Genomic DNA, 24,347 nt, shown 5'->3' with positions numbered 1-24,347 from the left:
GTTGACACGTGTTGCGTGAAAACTGAATGTTTGTCAGAAGTATTAAATTTCGCTACACTCTGACTTAATTTCGCAAAAGAATTAATAAAACCGGAAAATTGAAAGTTAATTTAGTGACTGAAATTAATAGTGAACTTTGCTTCTGAAGCACTACGAAATTAAATTAAATAAGGTTAGTCTTGAGTTACCTCAACAATCATCTCAAAAGCAACCTGAATCTACGCAATTTAGAAATAAGAGATTTAACTTTGAACTTGAATTAAATGATTCTGAACAATTAACAATAGTAAAATTTAGTACGTAACAAGCTGGGCTGCAGTCACAGGTAAGCTAAAATATGGCAACAAAACTCGCACTCGTAATTTGTGCTTGTGTAATCTAAATATTGTAGGCAGCTATGAATACTTTAACTGAACTTTGAAATTAAAGCACTGAAATTGAATAATATTATTTTAATGCTGGTGTTTGAATTTCAACGACACTCGGGTTCATTCCGGAAAAGGAAGGGACCCTGCTTGGTAATGCAATTGGGACAATGAGCAACAAAGGTTCGTTCTACATTGCTGTAATTTTGTGAGACAAATTGAACAGTTTGGTCTGCCATACAGTTCTAAAACTTTACGTGCTTCCAGTCTTCCTTGTTGGTTGAGTGAAGGTTTGAAGTCATCGATCGAGGAGGCGGCGACAGTCACTCACTGTCGGCCGTCGCTGTTGCAGAAGCTGGTTGTTGGCGCGCCTCCTTCTCGACACGGTCACCAGGCGAAACGGGCTCTTGATGTGCGCCAGCTAATGCTTCCCGTCCGCGACACCGCATCAGAAACTATCACAGCAAGTCGAGCGCAATTACATGCTCCCAAACCCCTAAAGCGCGGCAACGTGCGGAAGCGTCACACAACACACCTGCTCCACCGCCCTACTCCAGCCAGACTGTGATCTGCCCGCGCTCCACGCGGCAGAGCCAACACTACCAAAGATACTAAACACTTTGGTTCTCCACACGACCTATCGATGTAATCGTTCGATAGCATAGTTTTCCCTAGGCAAGACCCAGTGTAAAAATACAAATAATATTTACAATACAAACCAATTATACATCGTCATAAATGCAGATATATATATATATATATATATATATATATATATATATATATATATATATATATATATAGTAAAACAATTACAATATATAAAAACACAGAAATGTCATATCTTCAGCTAACAAAACAACGAAAAAAATTTATACTACAATAGATGGAAATAGGAGGATATGCATGTCTGGCGTTACAAAGTCAAACTGCTTTTTCCACAAGCTCGTCATTTTGCTTTGGTATTTTAATACCAAAGCCTCGGAAGTACGTGCCTTTAGCTGTCGAAGTAATCCTGGCTTGCAATGTCGTTAGTAACTCGTTTGTGTCTCAATGAAACTGTTACCACAGATGACTTAACTTGTGGTGAAATGAAATGTGCGCTTGGCTAGTTCCTCGCGTCGGCTAGACTGGCCGCCGGACGCAAGTTTTCTCAGTTGAAGCCGCTTCGGAGACTTGCGTGCCGATGAGAATGAAATGATGATGGAGACAACGCAATGCCCAGACCGCGAGTGTACAAAATCTGCAACCTGCACGGGAATCGAACCCGGGCCCCTTGCCTTGCACGTCATTCTGCCACGCTAAACATTCAGTTACCGATGCGGACAGTTGAGGTATAAGTAAGCGAACAAACTTGTGAACCAACACAAAAAAGTCAGACGAACTCACTGCTTTGTAAAGAATGCAAGAACTACCCGCTGCGGCATCGATTCAGAGACCCTTTTAATGTGTTTCTGATACAATGTAAGTACTGCTAGTATTCATCCAGGTCCAGAAGACATCGTCCGTAACTACAGAGGGACAGTGATGAGTCAGCTGGTACTGAATAAATCCGAACTCCGTTCATCAGATATATACACTATTGGCCTCTAGAATTGCTACACCAATAAGAAATGCACATGATAAACGGGTATTCACTGGGCAAATATATTATAGTAGAACTGACATGTGATTACATTTTCACGCAATATGGGTGCATAGATCCTGAGATGTCAGTACCCAGAACAACCATCTCTGACCGTAATAACGGCCTTGATACGCCTGGGCATTGAGTCAAACAGCGCTTGGATGGCGTGTACAGGGACAGCTCCCCATGCAGTTTAAACACGATACCACAGTTCATCAAGAGTAGTGACTGGCGTATTGTGGCGAGCCAGTTGCTCGGCCACCATTGACCAGACGTTTTCAATTGGTGAGAGATCTGGTGAATGTGCTGGCCAGGGCAGCAGTCGAACATTTTCTGTATCCAGAAAGGCCCGTACAGGACCTGCAACATGCGGTCGTGTATTATCCTGCTGAAATGTAGAGTTTCGCAGGGATCGAATGATGGGTAGAGCCACGGGTCGTAACACATCTTAAATGTAACGTCCACTGTTCAAAGTGCCGTCAGTGCGAACAAGAGGTGACCGAGACGTGTAACCATTGGCACCCCATACCATCACGCCGGGTGATACGCCAGTATGGCGATGACGAATACACGCTTCCAATGTGCGTTCACCGCGATGTCGCCAAATACGGATGCGACCGTCATGATGGTGTAAACAGAACCTGGATTCATCCGAAAAAATGTCGTTTTGCCATTCGTGCACCCAGTACACCATCGCAGCCGCTCCTGTCTGTCATGCAGCGTCAAGGGTAACCGCAGCCATGGTCTCCGAGCTGATAGCGCCTGCTGCTGTAAACGTCGTCGAACTGTTCGTGCAGATGGTTGTTGTCTTGCAAACGTCCCCATCTGTTGAGCCAGGGATCGAGACGTGGCTGCACGATCCGTTACGGCCATGCGGATAAGATGCCTGTCATCTCCACTGCTAGTGATACGAGGCCGTTGGGATCCAGCACGGCGTTCCGTATTACGCTCCTGAACCTACCGATTCCATATTCTGCTAACAATTGGATCTCGACCATCGCGATACGATACCATAAACCGCAATCGCGATAGGCTACAATCCGACCTCTATCAACGTCGGAAACGTGATGGTACGCATTTCTCCTCTCTACTCGAGGCATCACAACAACGTTTCACCAGGCAACGCCGGTCAAGTGCTGTTTGTGTGTGAGAAATCGGTCGGAAACTTCCCTCATGTCAGCACGTTGTAGGAGTCGCCACCGGCGGCAACCTTGTGTGAATGCTCTGAAAAGCTAATCACTTGCATATCTCAGCATCTTCTTCCTGTCGGTTAAATTTCGCGTCTGTAGAACGTCATCTTCGTGGTGTAGCAATTTTAATGACCAGTAGTGTATGGCAGCAATATATCTATAGCGACTCTGGAATACCTTATTTACACGGATCAGCCGCGACATGATGACCACCTACCCAACAGCCAGTACGTCCACCTTTGCCAGGGATAACAGCGGCGACGCAACGTGGCATAAAAGCAGTGAGGCCTTGGTAGGTCGCTGAAGGGAGTTGGCGCCACATCTGCACACACATGTCTCCTGATTCCCGTAAATTCCGGGGAGCGAGGTGGTGAGCTCTGACGCCACGCTCAATCACATCCCAGATGTCTTGAATCAGGTTCATATCTGGCGTGTTGGGGAGGGGGGGGGGGGCACCATATCAATTGCAACTCGCCACTGTGTTCCTCGAACCACACCATCACACTCCTCGCCTTGTGACACGGCGCGTTATCTTGTTGGAAAATGCCGCTGCCTTCGGGAAACATGATCGCCATGAAGGGGTGTACGTGGTATGCAACCAGTGTACGACACATCTTGGCTGCTGCGCACGAGCCCCGCTGGACCCATGGATGCGCGTGTAAATGTTCGCGAGAGCATAACGGATCCGCCGCCAGCTTGTCACTGTACTGCGCGACTGTTCCCCCGGAAGACGATGGATTCGCGCCCTCCCATGGGCATGATGATGAAGGTATCGGGATTCATCAGACCATGCGGCGCCTCTGCCACTGCGCCAACGTCCTGTGCCGATGATCTCGTTCCCACTTCAGCCACAGTTGCCGGTGTCGTGGTGTTAACATCGTCACATCCGTGGGTCATCAAACGCAGAGGTCCATCGTTCGCAGCGTTCGGCGCACTGTGTGTTCAGACACACTTGCACTCTGCCCAGCAGTAAAGTCTGACGTTAGCTCCGCCACAGTTCGCCACCTGCTCTGTTTCACCAGCCTTCCCAGCCCACGAATTCCGGCATCTGTAATGAACGGTGGCTGTCCAGTTCCACGACGTCTGGACGTGTTTCCACCTTGGTTTACCACGTGTTGAAGACACTCACCACAGCACACCTCGAACACCCGACAAGTCGTGCAGTCTGCGAAATGCTCGTTCCGAGCCTCCGGGCCATCACAATCTGCCATCGGTGAAACTCGGACAGACCGCGTGCCTTCACCATTCTACACACGGAGAGCACACTCGCTGATACTGCATGCACCGTGCGTGAGTCTGACTAGCAGTCATTCCTCGCCAGGTGTCTTTGCAAAGGTTTTAAATCGTCTTACCCTCATCATCATTCATATGCATCAGTCTAAGCTAAATCTTTCTGTAATTCCCATCAACATACTTCTCACTGCGCACTGAGAGAGTGCATCAGCTAACACACTACCAGCAATTTTGATGTATTCTGTTGTATACTGGAACGGCTCCAGGAACAAGGCCCACTGTAAGACTTTACCATCTGGCAACATGTAGTCCTGCAGACACCTTAAAGCTTTATGATCAGTCATTAAGATACTTTCATACCCTTCCAGGTATCTACTTTGTATATGAAATTTCACTAAGCCGAGACTTCCTCCTCGGAGATACTGTAAGCTCTTGTGTGTTTAGACAGTACTAACCCGAAAAACTAAGGATTCACTTGTGAGATAGAAAGCTAGAGACATACGCAGATAATACTGCAATTTGCTTTTAAGTAAGGTGTTTTTTATGGTTGTAGAGTTTCTATCACCTTCAGCTGTCCAAAAACAGGAGAAATTTTCCTTTAAAAGCCATGGCACGTTACCTACATTTAAACTTTGGTCACTCAGAAACTTCCTATAGCAGCGCCACATTCCCACAAAGGACTGTCACTGCTTCCTATTTTTATGTTTTGTACACTCTACTGTCGCTTTTATTTTATCTTCATTAAGCATAATTCCTTCTGATGACAGTACATGGCCCACTAACTTCAAGTTAGATTTCATAAATTTGCATTTGTTTGGTTAAAGGTTCATCCCTCCCTTCACCCAAAGCTGTGAACACATCCTTTAATTAACTACAGTGCTTCTGCCAGAATGTCATTGATGTGAACAGTGAGACTCTTCATTAGTTCGCTGCCAAGCACAAGCCGCGCGGGGTAGCCGCACGGTCTTAGGCTCCTTGTCACGGTTCGCGCGGCTCCCCCCATCGGAGGTTCGAGTCCTCCCTCGGGCATGGGTGTGTGTTGTCCTTACCGTAAGTTAGTTTAAGCTAGATTAAGTAGTGTGTAAGCGTAGGGACCGATGACCTCAGCAGTTTGGTCCCATAGGAACTTACCACCACCACCACCACCACCACCACCACCACCGCCGCCGCCAAGCACTAAACTTAATGTCCTTACGTGCACAGCAAAGGTACGCATAGAAGAAAGTGCTACCTTGCGTAGGTATGGCTTACCTTCAGATGGAAAGCAGTATATCTTCTGCTCTCCTCTGCCAACAATACTTGCCAGAACACAGCTGTGTGACCCAAACTTGACATTAATCTAACTTTATTGAAATGCTGAATCAACTCGCTCGTGTTTTCTGGTTCTTCAGTTACCCTAATGACTATTTTATTCATTTTTGTATCATGGAGTACTATTCTGACTGATCTATCTTTTTTATTAAACAGCCACAACGCCGGTGGCATACATTGGCAAGGTGCTGTCTCGAAACAGCCATGACTGGTGTCTGGACCAAGGGCCAGTGGCATACATTGGCAAGGTGCTGTCTCGAAACAGCCATGACTGGTGTCTGGACCAAGGGCCAGTGGCATACATTGGGAAGGTGCTGTCTCGAAACAGCCGTGATTAATGTCTGGACCAAGGGCCAGTGGCATACATTGGCAAGGTGCTGTCTCGAAACAGCCGTGACTAATGTCTGGACCAAGGGCCAGTGGCATACATTGGCAAGGTGCTGTCTCGAAACAGCCGTGACTAGTGTCTGGACCAAGGGCCAGTGGCATACATTGGCAAGGTGCTGTCTCGAAACAGCCGTGACTAATGTCTGGACCAAGGGCCAGTGGCATACACTGGCAAGGTGCTGTCTCGAAACAGCCATGATTGATGTCTGGACCAAGGGCCAGTGGCATACATTGGCAAGGTGCTGTCTCGAAACAGCCGTGACTAGTGTCTGGACCAAGGGCCAGTGGCATACATTGGCAAGGTGCTGTCTCGAAACAGCCGTGACTAATGTCTGGACCAAGGGCCAGTGGCATACACTGGCAAGGTGCTGTCTCGAAACAGCCATGATTAATGTCTGGACCAAGGGCCAGTGGCATACATTGGCAAGGTGCTGTCTCGAAACAGCCGTGACTAGTGTCTGGACCAAGGGCCAGTGGCATACATTGGCAAGGTGCTGTCTCGAAACAGCCGTGACTAATGTCTGGACCAAGGGCCAGTGGCATACATTGGAAAGGTGCAGTCTCGAAACAGCTGTGACTAGTGTCTGGACCAATGACCAGTGGCATACACTGGCAAGGTGCTGTCTCGAAACAGCCATGATTAATGTCTGGACCAAGGGCCAGTGACATACATTGGCAAGGTGCTGTCTCGAAACAGCTGTGACTAATGTCTGGACCAAGGGCCAGTGGCATACATTGGCAAGGTGCTGTCTCGAAACAGCCGTGATTAACATTAGTATGAGGTGTGAGTGTGATCTAATAAATTTTCTTCAGGCAGAAAAGCACCTTTCACCACATCAGTAGTGATTTAGGAAGCGTGGCTCGTGTGAAGCTCAGCTTTCCCTTTTCTCACACGATACCCTACGAACCGTGGATGCAGGACAACAGGCAGATTCCATATTCCTAGATTTCCGCAAAGCGTTTGACATGGATGCCCACTGTAGACAGTTGATGAAGTTCGCATCATGTGGATGAGGTTCCGACATATGTGTGTCCCAAAGAGTTCGATGGCAAGTCTTCATCAGAAAGTAGTATATCGCCACGAGTGCACCAGGGAAGTGTGGTAGGACTGCTCTTATTCTCTGTATACATAAAATATACTTAAAAGATGTGACGGACATGATGTTCGCTGATAATGCTGTGGTTAGAGAAGATGTCGTCACTATGTGAGAGTAGGAACATGGGAGATGACTTACACAAAAGTTGTAGTTGGTATCATGAATGGCAGGTAGCTCTAAATGTGGAGAAATATACGTTAATGCAGATGAGTGGGAGAAAAATGCTGTACCGGTCCAATAGAGCGTTAGTAATGCGGTACTTGACACAGTCACATCGATCAAATATCTAGGCGTAACACTGTAAAGCGATACGAAATGGAACGAACACGTAAGGTTGGTGGTATGGATATCAGTTGGTCGACTCAGTTTTTTTGGGAGAAGCTATAAAGGAGATAGTGTATAGAAATTAGTGTGACCCATTCTTGAGTAGTGTTCGAGTGTTTGGGCTCCTCAACAGGTGGGATTAAAGGAAGACAGAAGACATCAAACTAATTCAGAGACGTGCTACTGGTTTTGTTACCGGTAAGTCCGATCAGCACTCAGCTACTATGGAAATCCACTGTGAACTGAAATGGGAATTCCTGGAGAGGAGGCGAAACTCTTTTCGTGAGGCGCTATTGAGGAAATTTAGAGAAGCGGCATTTGAGACCGACTGCAAGAAGGAGTCTACTGCCACCAACATACATTTCGCGTGAGGACCACGAAAATAGGTTGAGAGAAATTAGGGTTTGTATGGAGGCTTGTAGACAGTCGTTTGCCCCTCACTCTATTTGCGAGTGGTACAGGAAAGGAACTGACTGGTAGTGGTACAAGGGTACCCTCCGCCAGACACCATTCGGTGGTTTGTGGAGTATGTATGTAGATGCTGATATAGATGTACACTTCCAGCGGCACAGAAGCACTGTCCTCTTAATGTTGTCTTGAGGAGTTTCTGGTCATGCTTGAAACACATGCTCAGTAAATTCATGAACATTGCTGGTTGGAGGCTCGTATGAATGTATTTGTCTCGCCTTTGTACCCCAATTAGGGAACTGGACAAGCCAGTCGTGGATTCAAATTTTCCTCATGTCAGCAGGTTGTAGGTGTCGCCACCGGTGCCAACCTTGTGTGAATGCTCTGAAAAGCTAATCATTTGCATATCACAGCATGTTCTTCCTGTCGGTTAAATTTCGCGTCTGTAGCACGTCATCTTCGTGGTGTAGCAATTTTAATCGCCAGTAGTGTATAAAAGTGAACTTGCAGGTAGTATGAGTAGAGCCCACTACTTGTAAGGAATTAGAGTTTTAACAACGGAGCACTTGGTCGTTTTTCAAACTAGACATTTCGCCTGGTTGCACAAGCGACGCACTTCAGCTCACTGTGTCTTTTTCTTTTCAGGCGATCTCAACGTATTCGAAGAGGCGGCGACGGGAGTCTTGGACTTGATGAAACAGTTCTTAGAATTTGCTGAAAAAACGTGTCACGGATTTCTGAAAGACGAAAATGTACAGAAGTTGCGCAAGTCGGGCAAAAAATTTGACGTCATTGTTTTGGAGAATATCTTCACAGAATGCCTACACGGATACGCTCATGGTCTGAAAGCACCTGTGATCGTTCTGTCTACCTTCGGGGGAACGGACTGGATGGCCGACATGGTGGGAAATCCGACCCCGTATTCTTACGTGCCGAATCCATTCCTCGAGTTAGGCACGCACATGAGTTTTCTCGAGAGACTTCAGAATACACTTGTTGGGACAGTAGGAAAAATCGTCCGACAGTTTCTGTATCTGCCGAGGCTGGATTCAATTTTACAGACGTATCTGAAGGATCCGTCACTACCTTCACTATCCGAAATCGAGAGACAGACGTCGCTTCTCCTGGTTAATTATCACTTCACCCACGGATGTCCTCGGCCACTTGTACCGAGCATGGTGGAAGTTGGTGGACTGCATGTCAGGCAACCAAAGAAGCTGCCCCAGGTAAGCCCTGATGACAGTAGCTTAACGAATCTGGATATGTTGTTTCATGAATTTTTATAATTTTAGCCATTGTATACATTCTGTGTTGATTAGCCTTCTCTTACAATACCTCATTAAAATGAGTTCCCTCTGTCACTCCTTCTGGCTTAAATCCTTCTTATTGAAATACCTCTAAGTCCATATGCATTTACTTGCTTCACACACGGAACAGTTCTACGTAGATCATTTGGTTTCAGTTACGGGATGTCTTTCTCATTATTAAAAATCTGTATGCTTATTTAAACTGGTGCACATGCTAAAAAGAAATCCTCAAACAGTAAAATTCTTGCGAAAGTATACATGGGTTAACATGAGGAAACTTTACCCTTTTAGCTACGGTATTTTTTTTAACAGAGTCCTTTGTTCGTTTTCGACAACGGTTTGTGTGCCTAATTCGTTTTCGTCTGTATCTTAAGGGAGAAGGTGGATTTTTTTTAAATATTTCTGGAAGCCTTCAGCTGCCATTCTGTTTATTTCCTGCACGATTGTACAATTTCGGCCTTCGCCCATTTTCAAGTATTTTATGGATGATTTTTAGTAGCAGATTATGTCATATACGTCGTTGCTCCTATGACGTCATGTTATGTTCGTAAAATAAATCCGAGGTGCTCACGCTATTTTAGCTTTGCAACCACTGCTCGAAAGTACCGTGCTCCTAAAGTAGCGCCAACACCTCGGATTTATTTTATGAGCATAACATGATGTCATAGGAGCAACGACGTATGTGACATAATGTGCCACTACAAGATGAACCATAAATTACCTGAAAATGGCGTAAGGCCGGAATTGTACAATCGTGCAGGAAATAAAGAGAATGGCAGCTGAAGGCTGCAAGAAATCTTTCAAAAAATTCGTCGCATCTGCGGACCCTATCGCACTGAAAATTACAGAATGTGGAATGTATTGGTCCGTAAACTAACCTCGTCGTCAAATGAGTCAATTTCGTTAGGCGTTTTAAAGTATTCAATATCAAATACTGCCGCGAATGTAATGTAGCGCGTTTTCAAACGGGTAACAAAAACCACAGAAAGTATATGACTGTAGAAGAAAAAATTCAGACAGGAAATGCAATAAATACGTTCCGCCAGCAAAGACAGACCATAAGACTCCAACTTGGTAGACGATACAGCTGTTCCGCCGTGTATGGTAAGGCGAGCTTTGAGCGGCTGATTCGTGTTCATGGTGACCCACGGAGAACCGGTACAAAGAATAAAGAAAAGTCACAGCTGCACGGTGATACTTCACTTGTTTCCTGATTACGATGGCTTCCGAGCGTTCACCTTGTTAGCGAGACACACTCGTCGTATCAACCACGCTCCAAAACTTGATGACATGATACACTACGCAACAAAATTAAAACAACACTTTTTCGGTATCCCGTACTTGCCTCCCACTAGGAAACTTAAGTCTGAAATTTGGCTCAAAAGCGCCTACAACTTTCCTTTGTAATAGCGCATAAGCGTGACGTCCTGTGACGTCACCCTCGGGCTCTGTGACGCTTCAAACAGCAAGGTGACGACACGTGCGAAAAGAAGAGGCCACAGCTCCGAAGTCCACAGAAGAATCGGATCACCACTTTTCGGTGCGCCCTCGCACACACACACACACACACACACACACACACACACACACAGAGCAGAGCTGACTGCACGGCGACGCTCCAGACTCCCGTGGCCGAGGCGGTATGGGGCAAGAAGGCAGCAGCCTTCTGTTCACTGCCCAGCGAAATTAAAACATCACTTTTACGAAACATTTCAGTTGTCTCTCACTGCGACGCATATCTTTGGAAAGAAAAAAAAGGGGACACAACTCGGAAGTTCACTTGAGCTGTAAGGTGGGTTAATGACGTCACACCGGCACCAAATTTCGCCACAATTATGCCCAAAGCCACTGTGGACGTTTCCCACAGTGGGAAGGTCGTCACAGCCCCCTCTTACCCACATTTCACCCCTTCTTTTGACACCTCTGCAATGGAGGTCAGAACCTCAGCGCCCAGCGTTGGTTACTTTTTCCTTATGGCTGGCCCAGGGAAGCATTACAGACGCACAGACGCTCAGAAGAGTCTCGAAAACGCCTGAGTGGGCGGCATAAATGGCGACAATGAAACGATCCCTTTCCCTGGGGAGTTGATTCCCAGACATTTCGCCTTTTAAAACGACAGGTCGCAGTGTGTTGAGCAACAAGAAGGCGTTGTTGACAAACTTTGACAGCGCTGACCCCCTCGGACGTTTCAGCCCTTCTCTAATGACACTGTGGGGGTGCATCCGCACTCGACGTGACCGCACCCTTCTGGAGGGCACCGCAACATTTGTCTCCCTTTCAAATCCAGTTAACGACATTTGAGTGTGATCCGAAGCGGCAAATGGTACTGGTGCTTTTTCAACCCTAATGTTTTCCACATTGATGTGGCCAGATCGTGTGGATGCGCAACATTAACAAGTGCGTTCCTAATCCAAACTGTTGGCTTATGCGACCTCACTTTATACGTATTTAGCACGAAAAGTAGCCAAAAACCAACGTCAGAACTATTCATCAAACTCCATTACGTGCTTATCAATTAAGACCTTGCTTATTAAATACATATCCTGGCGTTCCACGTGTTTGTTAGTTTATCAAAATACAACTTCATGGGCGAAAAAGATACGTTCGAAATTATCACATTAACACATCACATTAACATCGGTCTCAACTGAACACCTCTGTCAGGAGGGTCAATGTGGAGCTACATCAGCTGCTTCAGATGGCTACGGTGTTTGGTTCCTGTTGATGGTTTGGTAGGTGGGACTTCACAAGACATGGCCTGCATCTCAATAGGAAAGGGAAATTTAAACTGGCCGGAATGATAGCAAAACCTTTAAGGAGGGGCACTGAAACTCATGGGAGTACTTCTTCTTCAGCCTAAGATCAGTGTCCAGTGATTCAACATAGAATGAAATTAAGCTTAATGAGAAGCTCAGACAGGCAGGTACTAGAGATGTTAAAATATCACAAGATTCTCGTAAAAATACAGAAAAATAATGTCAGTATGTTACAAGATTCTCATTAAACCACAATTAAAAATAATGTTAGTGTATTACATAAAATTATCAGGAGATTAAAAAAACAAAGTAGATGAGCTTCTTGTTTGTTTAGAACATTTGGGGTGGAATAGATCTACTACGCCCCTCTGAACATCATGTAGTCACAGATATGGGAATGGTAAATGTAGGTGGATGTAAGCTTTCAGCACATGTAAGAGGACACACTATGGAGAGAGGAGGAGTTGCCATATATCTTGAAATCTGTCAGAGCATGAAAAATTTAGAAACTAAAAAATTTTGTCTAGAGCAACATACAGAAGCAAGTGCATGTGAGCTTAAACTAAATAATGGTACTTTTATAATTGTTGTCATGTATAGGTACCATGTGGAAAATTATTAACTACTTTTGAAAAAAATTGTATTCTTTCTTGTGCTATCTGTCAGTCAGAAGAAGGCAAATTATTGTTTGAGGGGATTTCGCCGCTCGTAGCCGAGCGGTTCTAGGCGCTACAGTCTGGAAGCGCACGACCGCTGCGGTCGCGGGTTCGAATTCTGCCTCGAGCATAGGTGTGTGTGATGTCCTTAGGTTAGTTAGGTTTAAGTAGTTCTAAGTTCTAGGGGACTGATGACCTCAGAAATTAAGTCCCATAGTGCTCAGAGCCATTTGAACCATTTATATGGGGATTTCAGAGTAGATTTGCTGAAAGAGTCTGATAGAAAGCTTTATCTTGAAGTATTGCTTGGGTCTTTCAGTCTGACGTCAGTTATTGATTTTCCTACTCGTGTGGTACAGGAAAGAAGCACAATGATAGATAATGTTTTCACAGACCAAGATGCATTTAATCAAGTAAAATCTTTTCCTGTTAAGAATGGTCTGTCTGATAATGATGCACAGATAATTACACTAGTTACTGTACTGACATTGCTCCATGTAGTAATACAAAACAATCCTCCACAATCGTGCATTCAGTTAACGATTTAACTAATGAAAATTGTAGGGAAAGCTTGCAACAGTTACCTGCGATGAGGTGTATAGGGAATCTCATGCTAATTTAAAATTTAACCTGTTTCATGATACCTATGTGTGTATATCTGGAAACGCTATCCCTAAGAAAACAGTGAAACATAATTGTAAGAAACCACCTAAAAAGGTATGTCTCAAAAAGGGATAAAAATATCTTGTAAACAGAAATGGGAAATATGTCTTGCAGCTGGAGTAATGATCCAGAAACATTTAACTATTATAAAAACTACTGCACTGCATTAAGAAAATATATTTAAAAAGTCCAGAAGTAAGTGCATTATGTGTAATATTAGCACCTCCGATAATATAATTAAAGCAGTTTGGAATATTGTCAAAAGGGGAACAGGGCAACTGAGAGCACAGGAAGACTGTATTTATATCAAACTCAATGAAAAGTATGTTAACAAGAAGTCAGAAGTAGAAAACATTTTTAATAACCATTTTTAAGTATTGCAGAGAAAATAGAATCCAGCTATTCATTAGAAAATGCGATGCAGTGTATCGAAGAAACAATACCTATGCAAATTGACAAAACTGAAATTCAACCCACCTCTCCTCTTAAATTAAGAAAATAGTAAATTCACTCAAAAATAAAAGCTCACATGTAATTGTTGGCATTTCCAACAGAGTACTAAAAGCTTGTTCCCAACAGGTAAGTAGGATTCTCAGCCACATATGTAGTAGCCTACTGAAACAGCACATTTTTTTCAGATAGACTGAAATACGCTGTCGTTAAACCATTGCATAAAAAAGGGGATAGGTCTGAAGCTGACAACTACCACCCAATCTCATTGCAGACAGCTTTATCCAAAATTCTTGAATAAGTGATGTACTCCAGAGCAGTATCATATATCACATATTTGTAAAAATGAAGTACTAACATAATGTCAATTTAGTTTTCAGAAAGGCTGTTCAACAGAAAATGCTATTTATGCATTCACTGATCAAATATTAAAGGCTTTCAATAACTGAATATCACCCACTGGGATATTTTGTGATTTCTCAAAGGCTTTTGACTGTGTGAATAATGAAATTCTTCTAGATAAGCTTATGTATTGTGTTATGGGTGGGACAGTGCACAAATGGTTTAATTGATATTTAACTGGTACGATGCAGAAGTTTGAATTTAATAGTATCGATAATCTGCAAAACCCAGCAGAGTCCTCTAATTGGGGAGGTATCAAGAATGGTGTCCCACAGGATTCAGTCTTGGCTCCCTTACTGTTCTTCGTGTATAATAATGACTTGCCACTCTATATTCATGAAGATACAAAGCAAATTCTTTTTGCTGATGATACAAGTATAGTACTCACACCCAACAAACAGGAATCGAATGAGGAAGTTGTAAATAATGCCATTTAGAAAATTATTGAGTGGTTCTCTGCAAATGGACTTTCACTAAATTTTGAAAAAACACAGTATATTCAATTCTGACAATAAATGAGATAACAACATTGATAAATATAGATTTGGAACAGAAGTCTGTTGCTATGGCAGAATATCCAAAATACCTGGGTGTATCTATTGATGAGAAATTGAATTGGAGGAAACACACTGATGATATTCTGAAACGGTTAGGTTCAGCTACTTATGCTATTAGGCTTGTTGCGAATTTTGGTGATAAACATATCAATAAATTAATCTACTGCACCTATTTTCATTCACTGCTTTCATATGACATCATATTTTGGTATAACTCATCATTAAGAGAAAAAGTATTCGTTGTACAAAATCGTATAATCACAACAATAGCTGGAGCCCACCCAGTCACCTTGCAGACATTATTTAAGGATCTCGGCATATTCACAGTACCTTCAAAACATATATATATATACTTATGAAATTTGTTATTAATAACCAATACCAATTCAAAAATAACAGCGAAGTGCATAGCTACAACACTAGAAGAAAGGATGATCTTCACTATTCTGGGCTAAATCTGACTTTGATGCAGAATGGTGTGAATTGTGCTGCCACAAAAATCTTTGGTCATTTGCCCAACAGCACTAAATGTCTGACCGATAGCCAACCAACATTTAAAAACAAATTAAAAGAATTCCTGAATGACAACTCCTTCTACTCAATAGATGTATTTTTAGGTATGGAGTAGTAATAGTAAAAAAAAATAATTTAAGAAAATAAAAAAATTAAAAATTAAAAAATTAATGACATTTTGTAAAGAAAACTTATGTTAAACTGACACGTACCACAGCATTATGAAATGTATTCATGATCTATGGAAGAAGTAGTAATGTAATGTAATGTAATGTCGTGTAATGGAATCTTACAAAAGGAGCCTATAATTTAACATCATTCCTCCAGTAGAATTAATCAAACATTTGAAAGCACAAAAGTAATAATAAACGTTTCTACAAGTCAAAGCGAGGATAAAAATAATAAATTATCGGTCAGGTGTTACAAAACTTAGTGTAGAACATTAAGATATGATAAAATATAAGATCGAGGAAAAGAATTCAAAGTACTCAATGTATGGTCTAACTTACTTGAAGTACATTGAATGGATGTTGATGTGTGTGAGAGTGTTAGTGATGGTGGTCACAAACACCAAGGGGAGCGTTCCGCTCAAGAGTTGCCATCTTCTGGGGCAAAATCGTCGCCTGTTACGCTAGTATGACGTCGTACAGGAACAGCGAAGACGACATATCTACATATCACAAATAGCCCATTCTCTCTTTCGAGAGATCAGAAGGACTACCTGTCCATTTGAAACTTGATTTACACAGGGTGTTTTATCAACATAGACTATCCCACTTTATGTTGATTCCTTGTATCAAAACACACAGAAACATGTATAAAATACAGGGTCTGAAATGATTCAACCGCTTCCAAAGTTTTTGACTTGAAATGTTCTATTCAGCGACACACTGTAAACCTCTGGCGCTAAACTACTGACAGCTGAGGTAGAGAAAAGTGTTCACAGAAACGTTACCACAGTACACGGCATTACGAAGGCTCGCTTTCATGCAGAAGCAAATTTACCTGTCCTGCTGAAGGGTGGCAAACGAAAAACAATGAAAAGGACGTCTTCGTAGCAAGCAGTAATAACGAATGTAAACACAGAAATCACATTTTTCAGGTGGAAAGCGAGTAAGCGTTTATCCGGGAAGTAACCAAATTACTGTACTGAAGACGCATCCAAGCAAAAACCTGGTTCAATTTTTGATGCAAATGTAGAACATCAATCTATTTGTACACTACTGACCATTAAAATTGCTACACCACGAAGATGACGTGCTACAGACGCGAAATTTAACCGACAGGAAGAAGATGCTGTGATATGCAAATTATTAGCTTTTCAGAGCATTCACACAAGGTTGGCGCCGGTGGCGACACCTACACCGTGCTGACATGAGGAAAGTTTCCAACCGATTTCTCATACACAAACAGCAGTTGATCGGCGTTGCCTGGTGAAACGTTAATGTGATGCCTCGTGTAAGGAGGAGAAATGCGTACCATCACGTTTGCGACTTTGATAAAGGTCGGATTGTAGCCTGTCGCGATTGTGGTTTATCGTATCGCGACATTGCTGCTCGCGATGGTCGAGATCCAATCACTGTTAGCAGAATATGGAATCTGTGGGTTCAGGAGGGTGATACGGAACGCCGTGCTGGATCCCAACGGCCTCGTATCACTAGCAGTCGAGATGACAGGCATCTTATGCGCATGGCTGCAACGGATCGAGCAGCCACGTCTCGATCCCAGAGTCAACATATGGGGACGTTTGCAAGACAACAACCATCTGCACGAACATTTCGACGACGTTTGCAGCAGCATGGACTATCATCTTGGAGACCGTGGCTGCGGTTACCCTTGACGCTGCATTACAGACAGGAGCGCTTGCGATGGTGTACTCAACGACGAACCTGGGTGCACGAATGGCAAAACGTCATTTTTTCGGATGAATCCAAGTTCTGTTTACAGCATCGTGATGGTCGCATCCGTGTTTGGCGACATCGCGGTGAACTCATATTGGAAGCGTGTATTCGTCATCGCCATACTGGCGTATCGACACGGCGTGATGGTATGAGGTGCCATTGGTTACACGTCTCGGTCACCTCTTGTTCGCAGTGACGGCACTTTGAACAGTGGACGTTACATTTCAGACGTGTTACGACCCGTGGCACTACCCTTCATTCGATCCCTGCGAAACCCTACATTTCGGCAGGATAATGCACGACCGCATGTTGCAGGTCCTGTACGGGCCTTTCTGGATACAGAAATTGTTCGAGTGCTGCAAGGTCTGGTCAATAGTGGCCGAACAAGTTGCTCGTCACAATACGCCAGTCACTACTCTTGATGAACTGTGGTATCGTGTTGAAGCTGCATGGGTAGCTGTACATGTACACACCGTCCAAGGTATGTTTGACTCAAAGCCCAGGCGTATCAACACCGTTATTACGGGCAGAGGTGGTTGTTCTGGGTACTGATCTCTCAGGATCTATGCACCCAAATTGTGTGAAAATGTAATCACATGTCAGTTCTAGTATAATATATTTGTCCAATGATTACCCATTTATCATCTGTATTTCTTCTTGGTGTAGCAATTTTAATGGCTAGTAGTGTAAGTAGTGGTAGTGTGGAATGGACGAAACAAATGTATGAAGCTTCCAATATCAGAATTTCTTCTGCTATATTTCGTATACATCGCGATTATACGGTTGCTATATGTCCTTGAAGTGTAAACAATTCGTCAACAATACATCGCTGATGCATTACACACGACATCACTGTGCGAGTGATTATGTCTTTCGGTTCCTCCTCGCACTCCTTCCTGAGGCTTCTAGTAAAGAGCTCTCGGCTGTGACCACAATGCCTATACTGATTCAGACTGCAAGAATATCATATTAAATACAGCAGCTGAAGCAAAATTGTAGCCGCCGTTAAGTTATCAAAGAAAGAAACACTAAACAATCCCTTAATGACACTGACAGTTAGTTCTGGATGAGTTTCGATATTTCAGCGAACTAACCTTTCCACCCTCAACCATCTTTGAATGCCTGCGTTCAGATTGCACACCCCACTGGCAGTAGAACTCAACTGATGTGTAATAGGATGACTGGAGTGGGTGGCGTGGTCAGGGTTGTAGGGCGTGGCTGGGCAGAAGAAGGTGGCTGTTTTTAGCGATCTTCCTCTTTATTGTCGGTTCTCACAATACGTTTTCCGGTAGCTCAGCCCCACCGCTCGTGTCGTGGTGGAGACGTGCTGATACTCGCAGCCCGGAGAACGCAACGCCGTGCTCGGTCAGCGGCTGCGCAGGCGGTAGGAGGTTAGCGGCACGAGGCCCGGCCCAGCTCGGCTGCCTCCTGCAGACGCTGCAGCTCGTGACGACGCCGGGAGTCGCCGGTGCAGCAGTGGGCAACGCCCACCGCCGGCCGGTCCTCGGGGACAGCGTCACTGATGACGACGACGTAACAGCGACCAAACAGCCAATCGCTCCAACCGATGCCGACGACCACCTCTGATGCCCTGAAATAGTGTAGAATGCTGCTGAATCGGCCGGTTACGTGGCGCCGTGTTTATTAGAACCTTCTCGATGACTTGGCTAACGCAACCGCGCCACAGGCGGCCCGCGCCTGCGTAATTCTGCTAAGCATGCGTTCTGGCTGTTGATAGCTGCCGCGCACGTACACACGTACTGACGCTCATTGCAAAACTGTGTCACCTGCATAACGCGTCGGCCAGCCTTCGTCCGCCGTCTGCCGTGAGGCTGGCGGATCGCGCACTGAAACACACTAAATCGCAATTTCGCACCGTATTTCATAAAAATAACCCCTTGTCCTCTACAGATGTGACGGACATGTATATCACATGTAACGCGGCACCACGGGTATGAGTGCAGTTAATATTAAATCGTCCAACAAATAAACGTGTACCTATCCATTAGTTGTGAAAAATATATAGATATCCTGCTGAAATAGCTTTCCTTCTTCTGCAGGATATACAGAAGTTTTTAGACGAGGCCACAGACGGGGCGATATACTTCAGTATGGGCTCTAACCTGCAGAGTGCCCACTGGCCGGAGGAGAAGCGGTCCGCCTTCCTGAAGGTGTTTTCGCAGCTGAAGCAGCGAGTGCTGTGGAAATGGGAGACGGAGTCCCTGCCCGGTCAACCGCCGAATGTGAAGACTGGCAAGTGGCTGCCGCAGTCCGACATACTGGGTGAGTGCCGTGTCTGCGTCACACCAACTCTTAAAACCGAACGGTGACACAAGAAACAAGCGGCGGTGGACGTGTCAGCTTCTGTAAGTGTATTTCTTATTTATACGTCTACAAAAATTCTGAAAACATTGATAAGAAGAAGGGGCAGCATGATGGGACATCCACGGTGTTTGAGGGAACTGTGGGGAGATCGGAATGTATCCAATAAATTGTTGAGGACGCAGGGAGCAGGTAGTACTCCAGGAATGAAGAGTTTGGCGCGCGTGAGGAATTCGTGGAGGACCGCATCAAACCAGTCACGAGACTGACGAATAAAAAAAAGAAGCACTAAATTCTGTTCCTTTGTCTGAGGCTGCAGCATCATGCGCCATGGCAGTGGACAGCACGAAAAGGGGAAAAGGGTCGTTATGGGAGAAGAAAATGGACGAGGAGGTTGGAATTGGGGGGGGGGGGGGAGGGGGCGGGAAGATTAACATTTCTTCAAAAATACCTTTTGTTTCGATACAAACTGGGTCTGGACTAGGATTATTGTAGATTCCCACCAGACTGTGTGCTACAGAAATTAATGGAACAAGACTGTATCACGAAGAAAACAATTATTTCTCCCCAAAAGGTACCCGGTATCCAAATTGTTCAGAGTTGCCATAGTGTAACAGAAAGAGAGCATATACGAATGTCCGAAAGAGCGGATACCACCGGTGGCCGTGCAGCTCTCCAGAATGAAATGATAATTAAATCAAGACCCTTTCGGAAGCTTAGCACGTTTTCAACTGTCCCCTTTGATGTATATCAACGCCTGTCAGCAGCTTAGGGTCTTGATTTAATTATCATTTCATTCTAGAGAGCAATTACAAGATGCAGTGGAGTTAGTTCTTCCACTGCTACGTGCATTTTTCATTCAGGGAATGGCGAATGAGAGAATACAGACCATTGCCCACAGTAGAGTCGAAGGCATTAGCATAAGCGACTCAGCTGAGATGGCACAACAAAAGGGCTCGTCCCCAGGTGGCGGGTAGGAGAATACTCGGTAGATAAGCCCGGTAGGTGGAAAATAAAATACCACCGGCGGCCAAAATGACAACCAGAATCCATGCTGCGTCCATCTTGGAGCAAGCGGCGGCATGGTCGCCGACTGTTCACCAGGAGGTGCGGTTGTAAACAAGCTCCAGGAACTCACAATCCCTGGTCCTACACAACTAGCAATTAAGAAAATAATTTCTTCAAACAGATATCAGAAGAATTGTAAAGGATACAGATCCCACATATGGATATGTGTTACACAAAATTGTGAAGTCTTTCATATTAGGTACTACATACAACCATTCATTAGTATATTAACAGAATCTTCCGTCGGTTCTTGGTAGAACAACATTATAATAAATGAAAAGCACCAGTTTGCTTTTGTTCTACAATATTGTAGAACAAAAGCAAACTAGTGCTTTTCATTTATCATTCATTAGTACTTAACTGTCTCCATAGACTTCTGTTTGACGAAATTGTTTTCTTAATACGATTACCAGGTATATGAGTGTTTTGTAATAACCTCATTTCACAGTCCTCTTGAACATACGCTGAGATTTATACAAATTCTTAGTTAGCGGAATATTAATTACATATTCTAACACATTATTCTGAGGTACTGATTTTCTTTTCCATTTCCTCACTACAATCTATGTTGATGTCTACATTTGCTACTATATCTTTTCATCTTACACACAAGACGGTCCACACTATATACACTGAAGTGCCAAAGGAACTGGTATAGGCATGCATATTCGAATACAAAGGGAAGGTTAACAGGCAGAATACGCCGCTGTGACCGGCAACGCTTATCTAAGACAACGAGTGTCTGGCGCAGTTGTTAGATCGGTTACTGCTACTACAATGGCAAGTTATTAAGATTTAAGTGAGTTTCAACGTGGTGTTACAGTCGGCGCATGAGCGATGGGACACAGCACCTCCCAGGTAGCGATGAAGTGGGGATTTTCCCGTACGACCATTTCACGAGTGTACCGTGAATATCAGGAATCCGACATGGCTGCCGCCGGAAAAAGATCCTGCAAGAACGGGACCAACGACGACTGAAGAGGATCGTTCAACGTGACAGAAGTGCAACACTTCCGCAAGTTGCTGAAGATTTCAATGCTGGACCATCAACAAGTGTCAGCGTACGAATCATTCAACGCAACATCATCGATATGGGCTTTCGGAGCCGAAGCCCCAGTCGTGTACCCTTGATGACTGCACTACACAAAGCTTTACGCCTCACCTGGGCCCGTCAACACTGACATTTCACTCTTGATGACTGGAAACATGTTGCCTGGTCGGTCGAGCCTCGTTTCAAATTGTATCCAGCGGACGGACGTGTACGGGTATGGAGACAACCTCATGAATCCATGGACCCTGCATGTTAGCGGGGGGGCTGTTCAAGCCGGTGGGGGCTCTCTAATAACGTGGGGCGTGTCCAGTTGGGGTGATAAGGGACCCTTGATACGTTGAGATACGACTCCGACAGGTGACACGTACGTAAGTATCCTGTCTGATCAACTGCATCCATTCACGTCGATTGTGCACTCCGATGGACTTGGGCAATTCCAGCAGGACAATGCGGCACTCCACAAGTCCAGAATTGCGACAGCGTGGCTCTAGGAACACTCTTCTGAGTTTACTTTCGATGGCCACCAAATTCCCCAGACATGAACATTATAGATCGTGTCTGGGATGCCTTGCAACGTGCTGTTTACAAGAGATCCCCATTCACTCGTACTCCTACGGATTTATGAACAGCCCTGCAGGATTCATGGTGTCAGTTCCCTCCAGCACTACTTCAGACATTAGGCGCGTCCGTGCGTCATCGTGTTGCTGCACTTCTGCATGCTCGCGGGGGCCATTCGCGATATTAGGCATGTGTACCAATTTCTTTGGCTCATAAGACGCCCCAGGCGAATCACACTAGAAGAAATATAGTAGCAAATGAAGACACGAACCTAGATCGTAGAGAAAATATGAAACTAAATTCAATACCTCAGAAATACGATTTGAGTTGCCTTTGGAACTAGTCACGTAGAACATGGATGACGTAAGAGTAGCAGGGAAAAGATTGGAAGGCATTGATAAGTTCATAGATAAAGCACAGCTCGATATCGAATGAGACAAGAAGGTCCAAACCTATCAGATTTCTCCCTACATGATGTTTGGTTATTTTAGTTATTGTATTTGTGTGCTATTCAAAATGTAATTTTGTTAAATATTTGTGTAAAAATTGTATAATGACCCTGATGGAGGAAACTGCTGTCGTTCCATTTGTGTAATCACGACTGTAGTGACTGCACCAGAGCCAAATAGGCTGTGTTTACGAGCAGGGGACGAGGAAGTGGTTGTCTATGAGAAACTACCAAGACCCTTCGATGATAGAGTGTTTATAAAAAAAATAGACGTTGATATGATGTTTTCTTTAAAGTGTAGTAGAAGAAACAAAAAATGAGAAACTTTAATTGTGTTAACGGCAGTTTGTGTAGTGCCCATTAACGTACTTTTGGGGGGAGGCAACATGGCCTTTGAATATTTCAGTTATCTCATACTATAAAGAAGAGGTTGAACGCGCTTCCTAGTCGAGCCAGCCCCCGACATGATGAGCCAAAAATGCAAACATGATACTTGTGGAAGATAACGCTTTTAAGCACAACTGGAAACCAGCTATCTCTTGGCGGTCAACAAATACGCCAGCATGGAACTCACATTTGTCACCTCACGAAACAAGTGGAGGGTCAAGGACAAATTCGTGGTAGGATAAAGCCAGAGCTAGATTTGGAGTGTTAAACGAGAGTTAAGGTTACCATGTGCGCATGTAAGGTTCCAGAGGCTAATTAAGAACTGTGTAAAGGATCAGCTACGAGCAGCAGGCGTATCAGTACGAAGTATCCAGTATTCAGTGAGCTCCTCGCCAGTATAAAGATGTCACTGGTCGGTGACACCTAGAAGCAGCCACTGATGGAACTTCAGAAACTTCCACAGCGAAAAGACGGTGAAATACCGACGTGGACACAACTAAAACTGTCAGAGAAGTAGTACCTAATGTTTTCACTGGAATAGTGTTGGAAAGAGGCAGCTGGTCTGCGTCTCAAACAGCTGCTGTTGTGAATTTCAGTTGTTGTTGTTGTTGTTGTTGTGGTCTTCAGTCCTGAGACTGGTTTGATGCAGCTCTCCATGCTACCCTATCCTGTGCAAGCTTCTTCATCTCCCAGTACTTACTGCAACCCATATCCTTCTGAATCTGCTTAGTGTATTCATCTCTTGGTCTCCCTCTACGATTTTTACCCTCCACGCTGCCCTCCAATGCTAAATTTGTGATCCCTTGATGACTCAGAACATGTCCTACTAACCGGTCCCTTCTCTTTATCAAGTTGTGCCACATACTCCTCTTCTCCCCAATTCTATTCAATACTTCATCATTAGTTATGTGATCTACCCATCTAATCTTCTGCATTCTTCTGTAGCACCACATTTCGAAAGCTTCTATTCTCTTCTTGTCCAAACTATTTATCGTCCATGTTTCACTTCCATACATGGCTACACTCCATACAAATACTTTCGGAAACGACTTCCTGATAGAATTACAATGTTATCGGCGAACCTCAAAGTTTTTATTTCTTCTCCATGGATTTTAATACCTACTCCGAATTTTTCTTTTGTTTCCTTTACTGATTTCTCAATATACAGTTTATTTCAGTTAATAACAGGAAAAAGTCACTGATTAATACTTGTCTCTGGTGCGTAAGGCCAAGTGTACATTAGTTCACAGGACGGGTGACAGGAACAACACTCGTTTCTGATAGAAACTGTAGTCAGCTGTAATAAAAGTCCTGAGGATAGGTTCTGGCTGAATCTGTAGGAAATTATGTGACTCTGTATGTATAA

At 44.2% G+C, this 24,347-nt stretch overlaps 1 protein-coding gene across 34 annotated transcripts in view; it reads left to right on the top strand.

The window, feature by feature from the left end:
* The window catches only part of LOC126203013 (UDP-glycosyltransferase UGT5-like), a 972,471-nt gene that overhangs the window by 47,336 nt on the left and 900,788 nt on the right, over positions 1 to 24,347 (top strand). For 9 of the 34 annotated variants that reach the window (XM_049937219.1, XM_049937218.1, XM_049937239.1 and 6 more), the window contains exons 3-4: positions 8,588 to 9,168; positions 19,208 to 19,430. The exons of 23 other annotated variants lie outside the window; for them this stretch is intronic. In XM_049937219.1, the coding sequence (XP_049793176.1) occupies positions 8,588 to 9,168; positions 19,208 to 19,430 (804 nt within the window). The remainder of the gene's footprint in view (positions 1 to 8,587; positions 9,169 to 19,207; positions 19,431 to 24,347) is intronic. 2 more of the 34 variants (XM_049937245.1, XM_049937247.1) reach the window with 1 other exon arrangement.

The sequence above is a fragment of the Schistocerca nitens genome, chromosome 9 (assembly GCF_023898315.1).
Source record: "Schistocerca nitens isolate TAMUIC-IGC-003100 chromosome 9, iqSchNite1.1, whole genome shotgun sequence".
Classification (NCBI taxonomy): domain Eukaryota; kingdom Metazoa; phylum Arthropoda; class Insecta; order Orthoptera; family Acrididae; genus Schistocerca; species Schistocerca nitens.
The sequence above is the reverse complement of the archived record's forward strand: the minus strand, read 5'-3'. Positions and strand labels throughout refer to the sequence as shown.